Genomic DNA, 16,410 nt, shown 5'->3' with positions numbered 1-16,410 from the left:
GCAAGACCTCTGGGATTCTCCTCTAACTTTGATGAGCACTAGATCACCTGTATGCCATTATCTCTTCTCAGTGAAGTTAGGAAAAAGACGTGGTCCCTTCACGGTGCCTGAAGGTTGACCGTGGTCCACAGCAGATTAACATGAACTGATAGTTACTGATTTTCAAGGTAGGTGTCTTTTTGTAGCAGATCATGTTTTCATTTTTTTATTATGAAACATCATATTCATAGAAGGGGATTATATGTCTAGTTATAAAATGCATCTAGATTGAGTATTATCATGACACAGTAAATGTGGTTGTTTGAATGGAAAATGGCCTCCACTGACTCATATTTGAATCCTTTGTCCACAGTTGATAGAACTGTTTGGGAAGGATTAGGACATATGATTTTTGGGAGGAGATGGGTGTCACTGGTGTGGACTTTGAAGTTTCAAAAGTCCACACCATTCCCTGTATCTTCTCTCTGCCCATGGTTGTGGAGCAAGATGTGAACTTTTGGCTTTTCCTTTGCTCCACCATCGTGGACTCTAAACCTCTGGAACCATAAATCAAATCAAACATGTTCTTTTATAAGCTGCCCCAGTCATAGTTTTTAATCACAGAGTAGAAAAGTAACCAAGACAACATACAAATTTATATGTTATAGATGTATATATAGAATATAGCGTCTATAGAATCTCTCTCTCTCTCTCTCTCTCTCTCTCTCTCTCTCTCTCTCTCTCTCTCTGTGTGTGTGTGTGTGTGTGTGTGTGTGTGTGTGTGTGTGTGCAGATATCTATGGAAGGCCAGAAGAGATCATTGGATCCTGGAGCTGGAGTTACAGGTTGTGATAATCTGCCTATAGTAGGTGCTGGGAATAAAACCTGGTCTTCAGTAAGAGCAGCAAGTGCTGTTAACCACAAATCTATCTTTCCAGCCCCTGTCTTTTTTGTTTTTTTTATTTCCTAAACTGCTAGACACTCGGGTAAACATAGAAACAGATAACAGCCTTACTTGGTACTAAAACAGGCTTGAAAACATCACTGAAATGCACAGAGGTTCTTTGTTTGGGGTATTTTGTTTCTCAAGACAGGGTTTCTCTATGTAACCCCGGCCATACTGGAACTGGACTATAGACCACGCTGGCCTCAAGAGATTCACTGGCCTCTACCTCCTGAATGCTGGGATTAAAGGTGTGTGCTGTCACCACCACCCAGCAAGCACAAAGGTTCTTATCCCATGCAGTGTGTCACTTTATTGTTCCATGCTTCACACCTTCATGGCTACCACCCAGCAGCACACACATCTGCAGCTCAGCTGACATGAGCAGCGCGAGCCTCTCTTCGCCAGCAACAGAGCCAGCTTTCTCATGAATGATCAAGTTCCAAATGCCGGCAGGAGCTTGTGCATTTTATAAAGGAGAACCATCAAGCGAAAGAGAGTCCCAACTATGAGACTAGCTAACGAGACACATCAACAACTGTACCTTGAGTAGCTAGCTCTTTCCACCTCTCTTTGTTCTGCTGGATGATGTCCACCAGGTTGTTTTTGAAACTCTTCAGGTCCACGGCGGACAGAGAGTGGTATGGAGGACAGCTCCCGTCACTCAGAGCACATTTCACATTTGACCGTCTCAGGGAGTCAGCAACATGGAACCCAACCATGGTGGACGAGCTAACATTGACAACCAAAGACATCAAAACACAAGCTTAAGGTACTGTCTGAGACAAGATGCGCTGGAGTAGGACAATTGTCACCTAGGCCCAGATGTCAGGATGTGGCAGGTGCTTCTCCCCACACCCACTTTCCCACACGGAGAGGGCCTGGGTCTCTCCTCAACACACTCTAAAGTACTTCACTTATTTCTCCCCTCTATCTTTAAATTGAAAAAAACCTTTCCATACTATATTTTCTGATGAAGGCTTCATCTCTCCCTACTCGTTCAGCTCTTTCTGCCTCCCCTCCCAGCCAATCCACACCCTTTCTCTCCTTTGTAAGAGTGGGTCTTCATCAGTGGCAAAGGGAGTGCACTATAGTAGAGAGCCACAAGATGGCAGTACTACCTAATAATTATTGTAAGAACTGCCGGCCTACCTTTGAGGAAAGGGATACATATCGGGTAGAAGCTCATTAAAATATTAAAGTCAAAAAATAAGCAAAACAAAATTATACCTGCTTGCCCCATAGTTAGAAGACTCCTGTTTTGAGGATTCCTCTATAAGAGGAATAACAATTTTCTCTGTTGAGTCTGTCAGGAGAGAAAATGTTGGCTCCACTATGAAATCAATGAAACCTGAAAAAAGCAAAGCACACGGAATGATATATTCAAGTGTTCCAGCTTCCTGGTTCCCATGGCTAGTCACAGTGAGGAGTCCCTGGGACATATGTGCACAGACACGTGCTCACTACGGAATCGGCAGAGGCGGCTAACTGCTTTGTATAATAACGCATTCAGTGGTAGAAGGGACAAGCAAGCTCCCTAGTTCAAGTGTGTGGTCTTTCCTAGTCAATATTCCACCCTTTATGATGTTTATCTGTCAAGCCAGTTCTAGTGATCAGGAATGCCCTTTCTTCTCAACAAGGGGCCATTTCCCTTTGGAATGGACCTTACTTGGTTACAGTCTTTATGCGCCGGAAAGAAATGCTACCTAATATCTAAAGAACCCAGGTCATTGAAGGTTCCCCACACCTCAGGCCACAGGAAGACAGCTACTTCTGTTTTATCTTTCTTTATTCCTTGCTGCCTCGGAGTGCTCTCTCAACGCACTGTTACTTCAGATGGCTGTTTATTATTCCCCGAATGTAAAGTGTCGGTTCACGGTGTGTGGGTGTGGGCTGTCAAATCGGCAGAGAGAACACTACCATCTCCAGCAGACAGCACTAATCCCACCACTTGGAGATGTCAGGACTGACTGATGACTTAAGCTTAAAGTGTTCATCAGGACCGGGAGTGACAGGCAGAGTGCGGAGCCTTGTCCGCGACTGTGCATTTGCCTCTTGCTGTTGAGGTGAAAGAGGAGACAATAACTGTTTTCAGCCCCAGGAATGCAACATCTTGAGGCCCCAAGAGCAATTAATTGGATGCTTCCTTCCTTGAACCCACCTGGGGAAAGAGACTTGAATACAAGAAGGAGGGTCTTGAAGTGACATATACATACATGCAAATTATCCACTGAATATTGACCAAAGTATTGGAAGCTAGACACTTCCCAAGGACTTGTTGAGACATGCCTTAATGTTTACAGAAGTCTTCAATAGTTTTGTATCTTAATTGACACCTTAATTAAAAGTAAAACTAATTATCCACCCAGAGTTTTAACTCCCTGGCACAGGTAAACTGTCCAGTGAGTCGGCCCCTCTACCAACTAAGTAAGAGGTATTATTATTGGTATTCCTCTTAATACCAATTAAGAGGAATGTGTATTGGAGCCACCGGCCACTGGGAATCTGTCATTCCCAGTGTGTAGACGAGAAGTCCTGAGTCTACAGCATCCAGACTTTCTGTAAGCACTGGTGTTTTATTCTCTGAACAGTTGTTGAAGGTTGGTGGGAAGGGGAAAGGTGACAGGTGCAGTTTTGCAGCTGCCCTTCAGTGCTGGGATAGGCACACCAGAGACCAGCTCCAGAGTAGGGATGCTGATCCTTATATCACAGGGGGCTTTCAGAATACGATCAGATATGAAAATTGTGGCACTTAGCAAGCATGTGTGTTCATAAATGAACCGAGTTGTAGTTCCCTACACAAATAAAGGTAAGAATACGTGTGGCTGGAAGGAGTATTATTTTGCAGATCCCCCGCTGCTGATTTATCAGTTCATCTCTCAAGAATCCCCCCCGCTAAAGGATGTGAATTTGCATTAAGAGTATCGTGAAAAGCTAGCAATAACACAATAGGAAAGTTAATATCTTCTTTGAATTGCTTTATGACTAAAAGACTAAATTATGGAAAATAATAATCAGCAAAACAACAAAACAAAAGAACCAGTCCCTCACACAAGAAGAAAGTCCTTATTTACGAGGATTACAGCCAAGAATAACAATTGTTCTGACTAAGAGTGCTTTGAGTCAGGATGCACATAGGAACGGTTTAGCAAGCAGGGACTCTGCTTGGTTTGTGATGCAAACCCCTTCCAATACTGCACTTGGCTGACTAGCTCCTTGACCTGTGTGTTCTATGCACACACACCCCTCTCCATACAATTCCCCTGAAAACCACAGACTTCCACCTGACCTTGACCAGCAACAGCACCTTTTACTGAATTCATTGTGTGAAAACCCTTCATTGATTTTCATTCAACATCATCTAGATCAACCCAAAGCCACAATGTATCACGATTAAAGAGTTGGGTTGGCCTGGAAGACTTTGAAGAATGTGCTACACACATTTGAACACTAACAAGTCCCGCCAACTTTCCAGGGCCACGATACTTCAGTCTTACCTATTTGAGACTGGGCAACCATTGTAGACTTCCGATCACAGAGTGGAGAAAATGGAAGCCCTAATTCAGCTTCTTTGTCTCCCTGGGGAAAGAAATGAATTACCAGAATCAAGTTGGAGATTTTAAGGAAATGTGCAGTCTAGAGAGTGACTTTAAACAATCACATTTTTGAACCTCTTAAGCAGTAATACTTACATAGTTATTTATATCATTGAAATATAAGGTTATATAATTTCTTTTGAACAGTTTTCTTCTGAGGAATTGCTCTAGTGTTAACACAGTAACACTCTAGTGTCACAACCTACTGACTCTGAAGGAACAAGCATTTCAGGTTTCGGGAGTCCCCATGGATCAGTCATCTCTGTATTATTGGGCAGCTAATTAAGAACCAAGTTTATAGACTTTCCTTCATTGTTTAGATTCCACTCAACATAGTTTTCAAAAGAAAGATTTTACATTTACTGCTTTTTTGGAATGCATGAACATTTTGAAACCTCTTTCCATTCACTGACTAAGATTTATTGTCCCATTGCAAATAGTGATTTATGGTATAAGGTTCCAAAATATCATCAATAGTTAATTATGGAATAGCAGTATCCTTAAGAGTTATATTAAAATATAACATTAACATTTGCTTAAATAGAAAAGACAGCTGATAGACTTGATGGAAAACATGATATTAAAGATGTTTATTTGTATTTACAGAAACACTGTCCTTGATTGACAGTATCATATTTGCATTGGCTGGCGTTAGTGGTCAAGGAGCTACTGCTTGCAGCTTAAGAACACAACAATAGGTCTATGTCTACATGAGATGGTTCTTTGGAAGACATAAAAAGATTGTTTAGGTCTGAAAAAGGCACTGTGATGATGTACTCTGTATAAGCTCCATTTTAAAGAAAGTTAAAGACACATTTTTATCTAAGGCATAAGCCTTTAACACATGCAGCCTTGGCCTTCCTGTAGAGGGAGTTGGGGGTTTTATGTTGTTTTTCTGTTTCCTGTACCTCTTAACTAATTTAGAATATAAAATTTCTATTGCTAAGAGCACAGAATGCTAAGATGCATTAATTATTCAATTTATTTATAAATATTTCAAAGTGTTATTTACTTTTTGGGATGAATAAAGGTCTTGGGTACCAGGCCAGCAGGGAGCCTCTGAGCCAGACCATAAAAGAATTGAACAGGGAACTATAACGCAGTGCTGAGGGAGAGGGGGAGGTGTTCAAAGGGAACTTGTGCTACCTTAGTGTAAGTTTGACCACCCTCAAAAAGTCCTTATTCTCTCCCAGGGCAGTGATACCTACTTCTGATTTAAATGAAGTCAAGGGTCAAATCTGTAGACATTCTAGATAACAGCTATTTAATACTTTTCTTGAAAGCTGTGCATTCTACTGAAAGTACTATATTTAGAAGACCAAAAATATACCTTTAGAATCAATAACTTATTATGTAAATACTTTTCTAGTGTTTTAATTGACTTATGAAAGTGGTAAGAAAAAATACCACACTCCATTAACTGCCCAGTAGCTAGCTCTCTGTGATGTCCTGAGTCTTGGCACTGTGTTTAGGGGATGAGCCTACAGGTGCCAAAGCGGCACAGGTGGCCCCATTAAAATGCAGCTGGAGAGTCTGATCTCCAGCATCTGAGAGCCCTTACCTGGCTCAGCACTTCCTGTGCAACCTATCAAAGTTTCATCTTTGAGTGGCCGTGACAAACAGCTAGTAATTATTTTTCTGCTTTCCAAGCAGAGTAGGAAGGCTCTGACAGCTATCAGCGAGGTGTCAATCTAATTCTTTATATCTCTGAATTTCACTAAAGCTGAAACAGTGTTTACAGCTTTCAATAAAGAAACCGAAAGAGAATGAAGTACAGAAGCCTTGGGAACCTTTCTGCACCAAGACCTGGTATGGGCCTCAAGAGTAGTCGGTCCCATTCAGACCACCGTCAGACCCTGAGGATGGGATGTGAGGGACCACTGGATCCACAGGCAACCTCAGATGGAGGGGGGGATGGTGCACCTATTCAGCAGTGCCTGGACAACCTGCAAAAGGAAATATCCTCCGTGGAGCTGCCTTCCTCCACGCCATTTAAAAATAGCCCTTGGAAATTCTCAGTCTCCCAAACATCTTGACTGTGTAATGGCTGTAGTAACTGCCACATCTACATCCAGTTATATTTATGATAAACTGTTATTCTGTATTTTAATTATATTTTACCAAACGTTAGGTTTGCTTGTGTAACTGCTGCTTACCGTGCTTTGTGACAAATTGCAACTAGCTTTGAATTTAACGTTTTGAGCTATAGTTCTTTATATTCATTTAATTTGGGAAGTTATGTCTGTAATTTTCACTGGTGCTTTGTCTTTGGGTGAGAATTGATTAACTGAGTGTATTTTTAGTAGTGTGAAAACAAAATTTACTTTGTCATATTTTAAATGACATCTAGCAATGCTAAAGAAAACAGAGGAACTTGATTATATACATCTTAGAGTTAAAAAAAAAATCATGACTTTATCTTTTCCTTGCAGATATCCTACTTTTCAAATCATTTGTTTCTCTCTGACTTATAAGACAATATTTCTTAATAGATAGAGATTTTTCCTAAATTGAGATTGTTTCTAGGTGTCATAAAATAATGAGTTGGAAAGAAAAAATATGTATTTATTATGTGCACAGTGAAAAATTAATGTAAGTAGTTATTTTTCAATTTAATTATGTTAACTTTCCATCATGCCCTTTAGTATGTGTTTGAGAAGAGATGAAGAGCATCTGTCTGTCTTTGCTGTTGGCTGTCATTTCAGCTGGTTCCTCTGCCACCCTTGTCAATCACCTCTGAACTCTTCCAAATGTCTTCATTCTAGTCGCAAACTCCTACGACCTTGGTCTCCTGCTCTGGCCACTACTCTTCCTAAATAGAAAGTGAACCGAAACAGCTGACCAGATATACAAAGAAAGAGCTGGTCTCCTTCACCTTTCCCTCCAAATACATTGTGCTTAAATTTTTCTACGTCATTTGTCAGAAAGTAATAGACTTGTTAAACAAATTAACACAAAATTTACTTAGACATTGACACAACCCAAACTTCCCCCTCAGTCTTCCTAATATGAATTCACATGCACAGAGGAGGAGGAGGGAGGAGCTGGAGAGAGGGAAGGGGGAGAAGAGATGGAGACAATTGTTACCTAAAAGCTCTCAAAGCTACATCATTCTTTAACTGTTTTTTTTTCTGATGTTTTATGTTTATATTAATTTTCTATTTTTGCTCAACAGCAATTGAAGAGCCAGGTGTGGCAGAGCATGCCTTTAATGAGAGCACTTGGGGGCTGGAGCAGAACGAGTGCCTTAAGTTCAAAGGCAGCCTGGGCTACAGAGCAAGTACTAGGCCAGGATATGCTACAGTGTGAGACCCACATGCAAAAATAAATGATGTGGGATTCCCGTTTGTGTGTTGTGAATATGTTTTATTACCATTCAGTAACAAAGACTCTGCTTTGGGCCTATCACAGAATAGGGGAAGGTGGGAATTCCAAACAGAGATAGAGGAGAAAAGAAGGTGGAGTCAGAGAGACACTATGTCGCCCCCGAAGGAGACAAAAGCCCCGGAACCTTTCCAGTAAACCATGAGCCTCATGGTAAAATATAAAATAATAGGAATGGGTTAATTTAAGATGCAAGAGTTAGTTAAATAGAAGCCTGAGCTAATAGGCCAAACAGTGTTTTAACTATAATACAGTTTTTGTGTGGTTATTTTGGGCCTGGGAAGCAGGGAAATGAACAAGCAGCCTCTGCCTACAAAGAAAAGAAAAAAACTCCAAAATAAAACAAGAATGACAGTTGAATTCCAAGAGTAGGGGGCTGAGAAGTCAGACTCTGGCCTTGAAGAGTTCCCACACACATCTACATGTGATCTAGATGCCTATGGCCTGAAGGGTACCCACACACATGTGATCTACATGCCTCTGGCCTAGAAGGGTATCCACTCACATATGATCTACATGCCTCTAGCCTTGAAGGGTACCCACAGACATGTGACATACACTGATCTACATGCCTCTGGACTTGAAGAGTACCCACATACACGTGGCATACATTGATCTACATTCATACACATAAATAAGAACAAAAATAAATCTTGTGAAAGGCAAATTTGCTTACTGCCCCACCCTTTTATAATAGCTGCATTTGCATTGTTCAGAATCTTTCCCAACTTATTTGTCTTGGTGTCTATGGCAAAAATCACATGAATACACACGTCTTGTCTTATTTCTGGAATCACTGTCATATTGCGTTGATCTATTTCCCCGTCTGTATGCCAGTGACAGACTGATCACTCCTATATTATGAAATGCTAACTATGCGATATGGGACCGTGGCTGCTCCAGCTCTTTAGGGTTTTACAGAATTGCCATGGCTGTTTAGATTTGTGCATTTCCATTTGTGTTGTAGGAACAGTTCCAGCTTCTACAAAGAGGTCTGCTAATGTTTTTATAACACAACCCCAGTCAATTAACGAATTTTAAAAGAACCTATATATTAGCAATATTGAACCTTCTAATCCACTGTTCTACCTACCATCTGACAACTAGATACAAGTTTTAGTCATTTGGGAAGAGCAAACCTCAACTGAGAAGATGTCCCCATCAGACTGGCCTGTGGGTAACACTGTGAAGTCATTTCTTAATTAATGACTGATGCGAGGGGACTCAGCCCATTGTGTCACCTCTAGTCACGTGGTTCTGGGTTGTCTAACACTCAAGCTGAGCCAGCCATGAAGAGCAATCTAGTAAGCAGTGTTCCTATGCAATCCTGTTTCAATTTCTTCCCTGGCTTTTCTTGATAATGGCTGTAACTGGTAAAGTATAATAAGCTTCTTCCTCCCCAATCTGCTTTTGGTTGGAATTTTTGTCACAGCCACAGGAAACACACTACAGAACTCATTAACATGGACTATCTGTTCATTTGTACATACATATATATGCATATATACACATATAGTAATTATAGTAAGATACCTTTTAATTATATATACACGTATATGCATACATATATAATTAAAAGGTATCTTACTATACCTTTCTTGTTTTCCTTGTAGTAGTTTTGTATGAATTTAGCTAAATATAATCCTTAATATTTTCTTTTATGCTCTCATAAGTAGCATTATGTTTTACACTTAATTGTCAAACTGTTCCTTGCTTTTGGACAGAACTACGATAGATCCTACAACCCCATGTGGGTTCTACTGGCTTCTTACAACAAGGGAAGCTTCATTTTATCCACTCTATTCATTATGTACTTTTAGAACCTCTTTGTACTGATTACAACTTCAAATAAAGCATTTACTAAAAACGGAGTTGATACTCTGATCTTAGCATAAAAATATTCTGTGTTTCACCTCAAAGGATTGCATTAGTTATGAATGACTCTTTGAGCTTTTACTAGGCTAGGCAACATTTTCTAACTACTTTTCTGGAGTTTGGGCAATTAAATATTGGATTTTGCCAAATGTATTCTGTGAATCTATTGACATGACAATATGATTTCCCCTTTTTATTCTTTTAATATAGTTCAGTGTGATTAAGAAATGTTTAACATTCAAGCTCAGGCCATGCTATGTATTCTTTTACAATATTATTGGATTTGACTTGCTGATATTTTTAAGAGTTTCCCCATCTGGAATCATGACAGATATGGGTTATAATTTCCCTTATTTGAAACGTCTTTGTCAAGTTTTATGAGAGATAAACTGCCAATTTTCTTCTTCCTCTTTCATGAAAAATTTGAGTAAAACTGACATTATTTCTGCCTTAAAATTCTTGAGAAAATTGATATTTCTCAACTGAATTAAATAATCAAAATTGAAATTAAAGTTAAAAACTAGAGCCATTTAATCCCGGATTTCCATTTTTTTAAAGAATTAATTACTTTTATGAGTATGGGTGTTTGGCCTGTATGTAAGTCTGTGAACTGTAATGTGTGCCTGCTGCCCACAGAAGCCGGGAGAGGATATCAAAGTCCCGGGTACTGGAGTTACAGACGTTGTGAGCAGCCAGGTGGATGCTGGGAATTGAACCCAAGTCCATTTCCTCTGGAAGAGCAGCCAGTTCTCCTAACAATTGAACCATCTCACTAGCTCAAATCCTGGATTTTCTTATGTGGAATTGCATTATAAATTCAATTAAAATATAAGTATACGACTATTCAGACTGTAGCTTTGTTTCGTGTGTAGTTTGCTAATTGATATATTTTTTAAAGAATTAGGCAATTTTACTTCTGCTATTAATATCTTTAGCATAAATTGTTCATACTATTTCATACCCTTTAGACATACATAAGCTGTACCATAATAACCTGTCTTGAATATATGTTTCTCCATCCTTTTGTTCCTGTGAGAAATTTCATTACTTTTTCAGTTTTTCTCTGTTAAATTTGTCTATTGTTTCTCTTTGCTCTGCTTCACCGAATTTGGTTTTACATTTATTACCTCCTCCTGAGCTTATTTTAGTTCAATTTTCTTAAATTTCACCTACATTCTTAAGATTAAAAAAACAGGTCATATGTTTTTATACTTTTGGTCTTTTAAATAATAGAAATATATAGTATCACAAAACGCCTTCTAGGTACTGTCTTAGTTTCGCAGAGTGCCCTGGCTTGTGCTTTGACCAGACTTTCACACCTGTGCAAAGAAATTCACAATTCTGTGGACACTGACATTCAAAGGAGATTTGGGGTTCATATTCATGATCCAGGAGGTAACATAGAGACCTAGAGACCATAGAGACACCCATGTCAGAGACACTCCCCCACCCTTTTCTTAACTGCTTTGTCTGGCCATTACTTGATTGCATTCTTTATGATAAAATTCTAGTTGTCAGGATAGTAAAAGCCCTGACTTCTATGGCTAACAAAACTCTATTACCAACTCTAGAAAAGATTATAATAACTGAATTTGTAATTGACTGGTCAGAAACCAACATGGCCCCCTGGGACTAAAGTCTGAAGTGGAGCCTGTCTTTGGGAAGACGGAGCCATTTAACTTGTGGGATGTAAGGCAACTGAACCATTAGCATCTATAGTATAGCATCCCAACTTTGGGTTCGGAGATGTTAGAACAGGGGCACCACGCAGAGACAGCCTGAACAAGCCTGCAGTGGAGAGAGCAGGGGCAACCACACAGGAGACAGCTTGAACCAGCCTGCAGCGGAGAGCAGGGGCACCACGCAGGAGACAGCCTGAACAAGCCCTGCAGTGGAGAGAGCAGGGGCAACCACGCAGGAGACAGCCTGAACAAGCCTGCAGCGGAGAGCAGGGCTTGCCTCTTCCAGGTTGTCCTGGTTTCAGTTAGGCATGCGTCTGCACAGCCTCATTTTCCTCAGCTTCCTTTGCAGCTGCAACGCTGGGTTAGAATTCGAGAGAAGATATACATAGACGGTTGGGTGTCCTCCTTTGCTCTTTCCATTGTGCAAGCTATTTGCTGTCTCCAACCCCAAACTTACCTCTTAATAACATAATAATTCTAACCTATTTCTCTATTCCTTTCTTTCCTTACTGCCACGCTCTCATATCTAAGACATTACTTTCCTTAAAAGACGTTTGGTACTATTTTGGGTGACCTAATGTATTTCCCTAAAACAGTAGTGAACTCTCCCAAGCACCTTAACTATGTTCCCTGGCTTATTGAAAATATAAGTCAGAAGCGCTGGATTCTGTTAAAAAAAAAAAAAAAATCACGTCAATATTCACAGTTGCTGTTTCCAAACCAGAGAGAGAAGGCACCTGCAGGAAAAACTCCTCCATTAGGGCCATGGTCCACCTGTAATGCAGCTTCCAAGTCTTGGCTGGGTGGCTGATATCGGCTGCATGGAGTATCAGGGACATGGTTTTGGCTCTGTCGATCCTGCCAAACCAAAGACATGTTCAAATTACCAGGACAAAACAATCACCAACTGTTTTCTAAGTCCCAGCCCTCAGCCCTTGAACATGACACCAGACAGTAACCTACCCTTCAGGCTGCTGCAAGCTGTTTCTTATGTTTTTAATTAGCTGGAAATGGCCTGACATGTCGGTAGATAACACCATTCAATCACTAAGTTCCGAAGATCCCTGCAGAGGCATCAAAAGGAGAACGGTTCATTTGACTCCTCCTTACCTTGGAGTAGGACATTTCCACAATAATCTAGGGTCACACTGTAATGATTTCAGCACAATAAGGCTGGTACTTCTGGATTGTAGGGGCCATGCATGTGCAGACAAGCTCTCAGGCAGAAGTGCCTAATGGCCCCCAGGGTTGTTAAAGGGCCCTGCGTGACCCACGTGCGGCGTGGATCACATCATTCACGTATGACTCAGCTAAGCCCTTGCACGCATACGACATTTGCGTATGAGGTAGCCATGTCAACCCCCTGTGCACATGCGCTAAGCGACTTTTAAAAGCTGGATGCACCATCTTCCTCTCTCTCTCTCTCTCTTCTCTCTCTCTCCACACTGACTTTCACAGGCCTGTACACAGCCCCTCTAATAAGCTGGTGTGTTGTGTGTTCCATGTTTCCTTCTCATTCACGCCAGGTAATTTCACACGCTAATTTTTCTAAAAATTCCGAACACAGAGCCGTGGCCTTATCAATATCATCATGCTCACAAAAGCTAAACATCATTTTAATCATTGATACTCATGATTGAAAATAACCACACCACTTAATATGTTCCTTAAAAATGAGATGTTTTCCATTTTCAGTTCACAGTATTTCTTGCCAACTCATTATTGCTATTGCTAAGTCTTGGAGGTTTTTTTCTATCTGTTTTCCTCACTTTAATCAAACAAGTTACACTGTCCTTGGGGTTCAGCATCCTTGGGTTTCCTCTGACACTCACCTCCAGTCATCCTTCGATAAATTTACAAAGATGTTCATTTCCTCCTCTTGCATAAGCCGATAGGCCGCACTCACGTGGTGATTCTCGAGCACTGAGCGGTCGTTGTACAGAATGGCAACGTCTGACCTGGGAATAGAGAGCAAACATCCAGAGAATGTCTTCAGACTCTGAGATTTTAATACTTAATAATCAAATTTAAGTCATCTCACTGGTTAAAATCCTATTATTGGAGACAGAAAACCATGCTACGCTACCTTTAAAAAAACTATGTTTTTTAAACTATATTTTTTTATTTGTGGAGAGGACCGCCTGAACTGCCCTTCCCCTGTAAGCAGACTGATGACCACCTTAATTGTCATCATAAAACCTACATCCAGTAACTGATGGAGGCAGATGCAGAGATCCTCAGCTAAGCACTGGGCTGAGCTCCTGGAGTCCAGCTGTGGAGAAGGAGGAGAGATGATATGAGCAAAGGGGTCAAGACCATGACGGAAGAACCCACAGAAACAGCTGACCCAAGCAAGAGGGAACTCACTGACTTCAGACTGACATCTGGGGTTCCTGCATATGACCAAAGTAGGTCCTTTGAATGTGGGTGACAGTTGTGTGGCTTGAGCAGTCTGTGGGGCCACTGACAGTGGAACCAGGGTTTATCCCTAGAGCATGAACTGACATTTTGAAGCCCATTCCCTATGGAGGGATTCCTTGCTCAGGATACAGGGGGAAGGGCCTTGGTCCTGCCCTCACGTGAATGTGACAGACTTTGTTGACTGTCCATGGGAGGCTTCACCCTCTCTGAAGAGTGGATGGGAGGTGGGTGGGGTGGGGAAAAGATGCGGGAAGTGGGAGAACAGGAGGGAGAGGGAACTTGGAATTGGTATGTAAAATAAGATCATTTTTAAAATAAAAAAATTAAAAACTGTATGATAATAATTTAACATTTGAAGCAGACTTATGGCCTCCATATTCCCAGTCAGGAGTGGCCTCCCCTAGCTAGTACATGCGGATTTGGTTTCCATCCAATAATTCTGAAGGTCACATTCAAACCATAGCAGCTTGTATCTAGCAGAATTGACTGAAAGTATTCTTGTTGTTTCAAAGCCCCAACTCCTTAGTCAAAGATCAGCTGACTAGGGGCGAGAGAGATGGGTTGGACATTCCAGAGGACCAAAATTCAATACCCAGCGTTACTCTCAGGAGCCTCACACTGCCTGTGTCTCTGGGTCCATGAGACTGGCCTCTGAAGGAACCAGCACACACGTGAACAGTACACATACACATGTAAGAAATAAATAACAAAATAATATAATAAAATAATAAAAATTAATTAAATACAATAAATCCTTTTTGAAAAATTAATTGACTGAACATTGTGGGTTTATTTCTGTGCTTTTTAGTCTGTTCCATTTTACTAAATGTCTAATCTTTCATTAATACCACACTTTCTGATTATCACGTTATAGTCAATGCTAAACCACAACTCTCAACGGAGATGAGTCTATTTTAGAGCCAAATAGGATTCATCATGGCTCGGGAAGACAGAGTCATCATGGCTCGGGAAGACAGACTCTGGTTGGCCCCACATCTCACAGTTGAACATGTAACACTTCCCTGCATCTTCCAGTGAGGAACAAAGGAGATCTAAAATAAGGACATTTGGAAAAGACATTGATAGAAATGTCAGGAGGGGCACAGAGGAGTCAGGAGGTCTAAGCTCTAGGCCTCAGATGCCAACTGGTGACATTCTCAGTCCTAGGGTCTTGGAGAATGAGGGGTCTGTACATTCCAAAGGATTTACTAATGGCTACAAAGTTGTTAGATCACATGCATGCAGAGGAGGTTAATAAAGGGCTAGGAAGGGGGCTTACAATGGCCCAATATAACTTGGATCTGGACTGCAACCTTTTAACTTTTCCATATTGGTGACTTTCTAATAAGTTAACCTGCCTTGCAAAAGGCTGCAAACAAGGTATGTTTTTTAACCAGGAACTTTTGCAGCTTTCAACATGGAGGTGAGGAAGGAGAGTCCTATAAGTTTGTTTACTTCCATGTTACATTGTTGATTCTGGAGCACTTCTCTCTTCATCCAGCTTTAGAAAATATCCACAAAACAAATACACTGAATAAAATAAATCTGACTGGGATTGCCCTGGGATCTGTAGATCAACTTGGGTCAGGTCAAATAACATTTTGAACAAATTGATTCTTGGAGGGAGAAAATAGCGCAAAGAAAAACCAGTGAAGGAAAGGAGAGAGAGAGAAGAGAGAGAGAGAGCGAGAGAGAGAGAGAGGGAGAGAGAGAGGAAAAGAGAGATGAGGGCGAGAAACAAAAGAGAGGAGAGATTCTCTCTCTCCTCTCTCTGCTCTCTCTTCCTTCTTTCTTTTGTTCTTTCTTTATATCCATTTTATTGAGCATTTATTGTCCTCTTCCCTTCCCTTCCTTCCTCCTCCCATGATCCATGTGCTCCCAATTTACTTAGGAGATATTGGTCTTTTTCTACTTCCCATTTGGAATAGATCCATGTATGTCTCTTTTGGGGTCTTGAGATTATGAATTGTAGGTTGGTTTTTCTTTGATTATGATCTACAAAGTCACTCTATGAGTGAGTTCATATAATATTGTCTTTCGGGTCTAGGTTACTTCACTTAATATTATGTTTTCTAGATCCATCCATATGACTGCAAATTCAAGATGCCATTAATTTTTTCCACTGTGTAGTACTTCACTGTGTAAATGTACCACATTTTTCTTATCCATTCTTCAGTTGAGGGGCATTTAGGTTGTTTCCAGGTTGTGACTATGACAAACAATGCTGCAATGAACATAGTTGAGTACATGTCCTTGTGGTATGATCAAGCATTCTTTGGGTATATACCCAAAAGTGGTATTCCAATTTAGTTACAAATGGAAAATGGAAGAAAAATGCGTAGTTTTACTACATTATGACTTTTTGAAACAATGCATTGTGCAGTGGCTAGAATGATTACTATTATATATTCATTCATATACTTAACATTTTTGTAAAATACTTAAAGTCTACCTTTGGTCATTTTTCATAATGTAATACATTGAAGTTCATGGTAGCCCCTATTTACCTAATTCTCCATGTTAGCTTATT

The 16,410-nt window shown here is 40.5% G+C and overlaps 1 protein-coding gene across 1 annotated transcript in view; it reads right to left on the bottom strand.

The window, feature by feature from the left end:
• Pde1a (phosphodiesterase 1A) overlaps nt 1–16,410 on the bottom strand; it is a 170,410-nt gene that overhangs the window by 19,517 nt on the left and 134,483 nt on the right. Inside the window, 7 exon segments of the mRNA XM_038336392.1 lie at nt 1,467–1,654; nt 2,153–2,273; nt 4,420–4,501; nt 12,197–12,317; nt 12,423–12,501; nt 12,504–12,523; nt 13,292–13,417. Coding sequence (XP_038192320.1) covers nt 1,467–1,654; nt 2,153–2,273; nt 4,420–4,501; nt 12,197–12,317; nt 12,423–12,501; nt 12,504–12,523; nt 13,292–13,417 — 737 coding nt within the window.

This window comes from Arvicola amphibius, chromosome 7 (genome assembly GCF_903992535.2).
Source record: "Arvicola amphibius chromosome 7, mArvAmp1.2, whole genome shotgun sequence".
NCBI lineage: Eukaryota > Metazoa > Chordata > Mammalia > Rodentia > Cricetidae > Arvicola > Arvicola amphibius.
The sequence above is the reverse complement of the archived record's forward strand: the minus strand, read 5'-3'. Positions and strand labels throughout refer to the sequence as shown.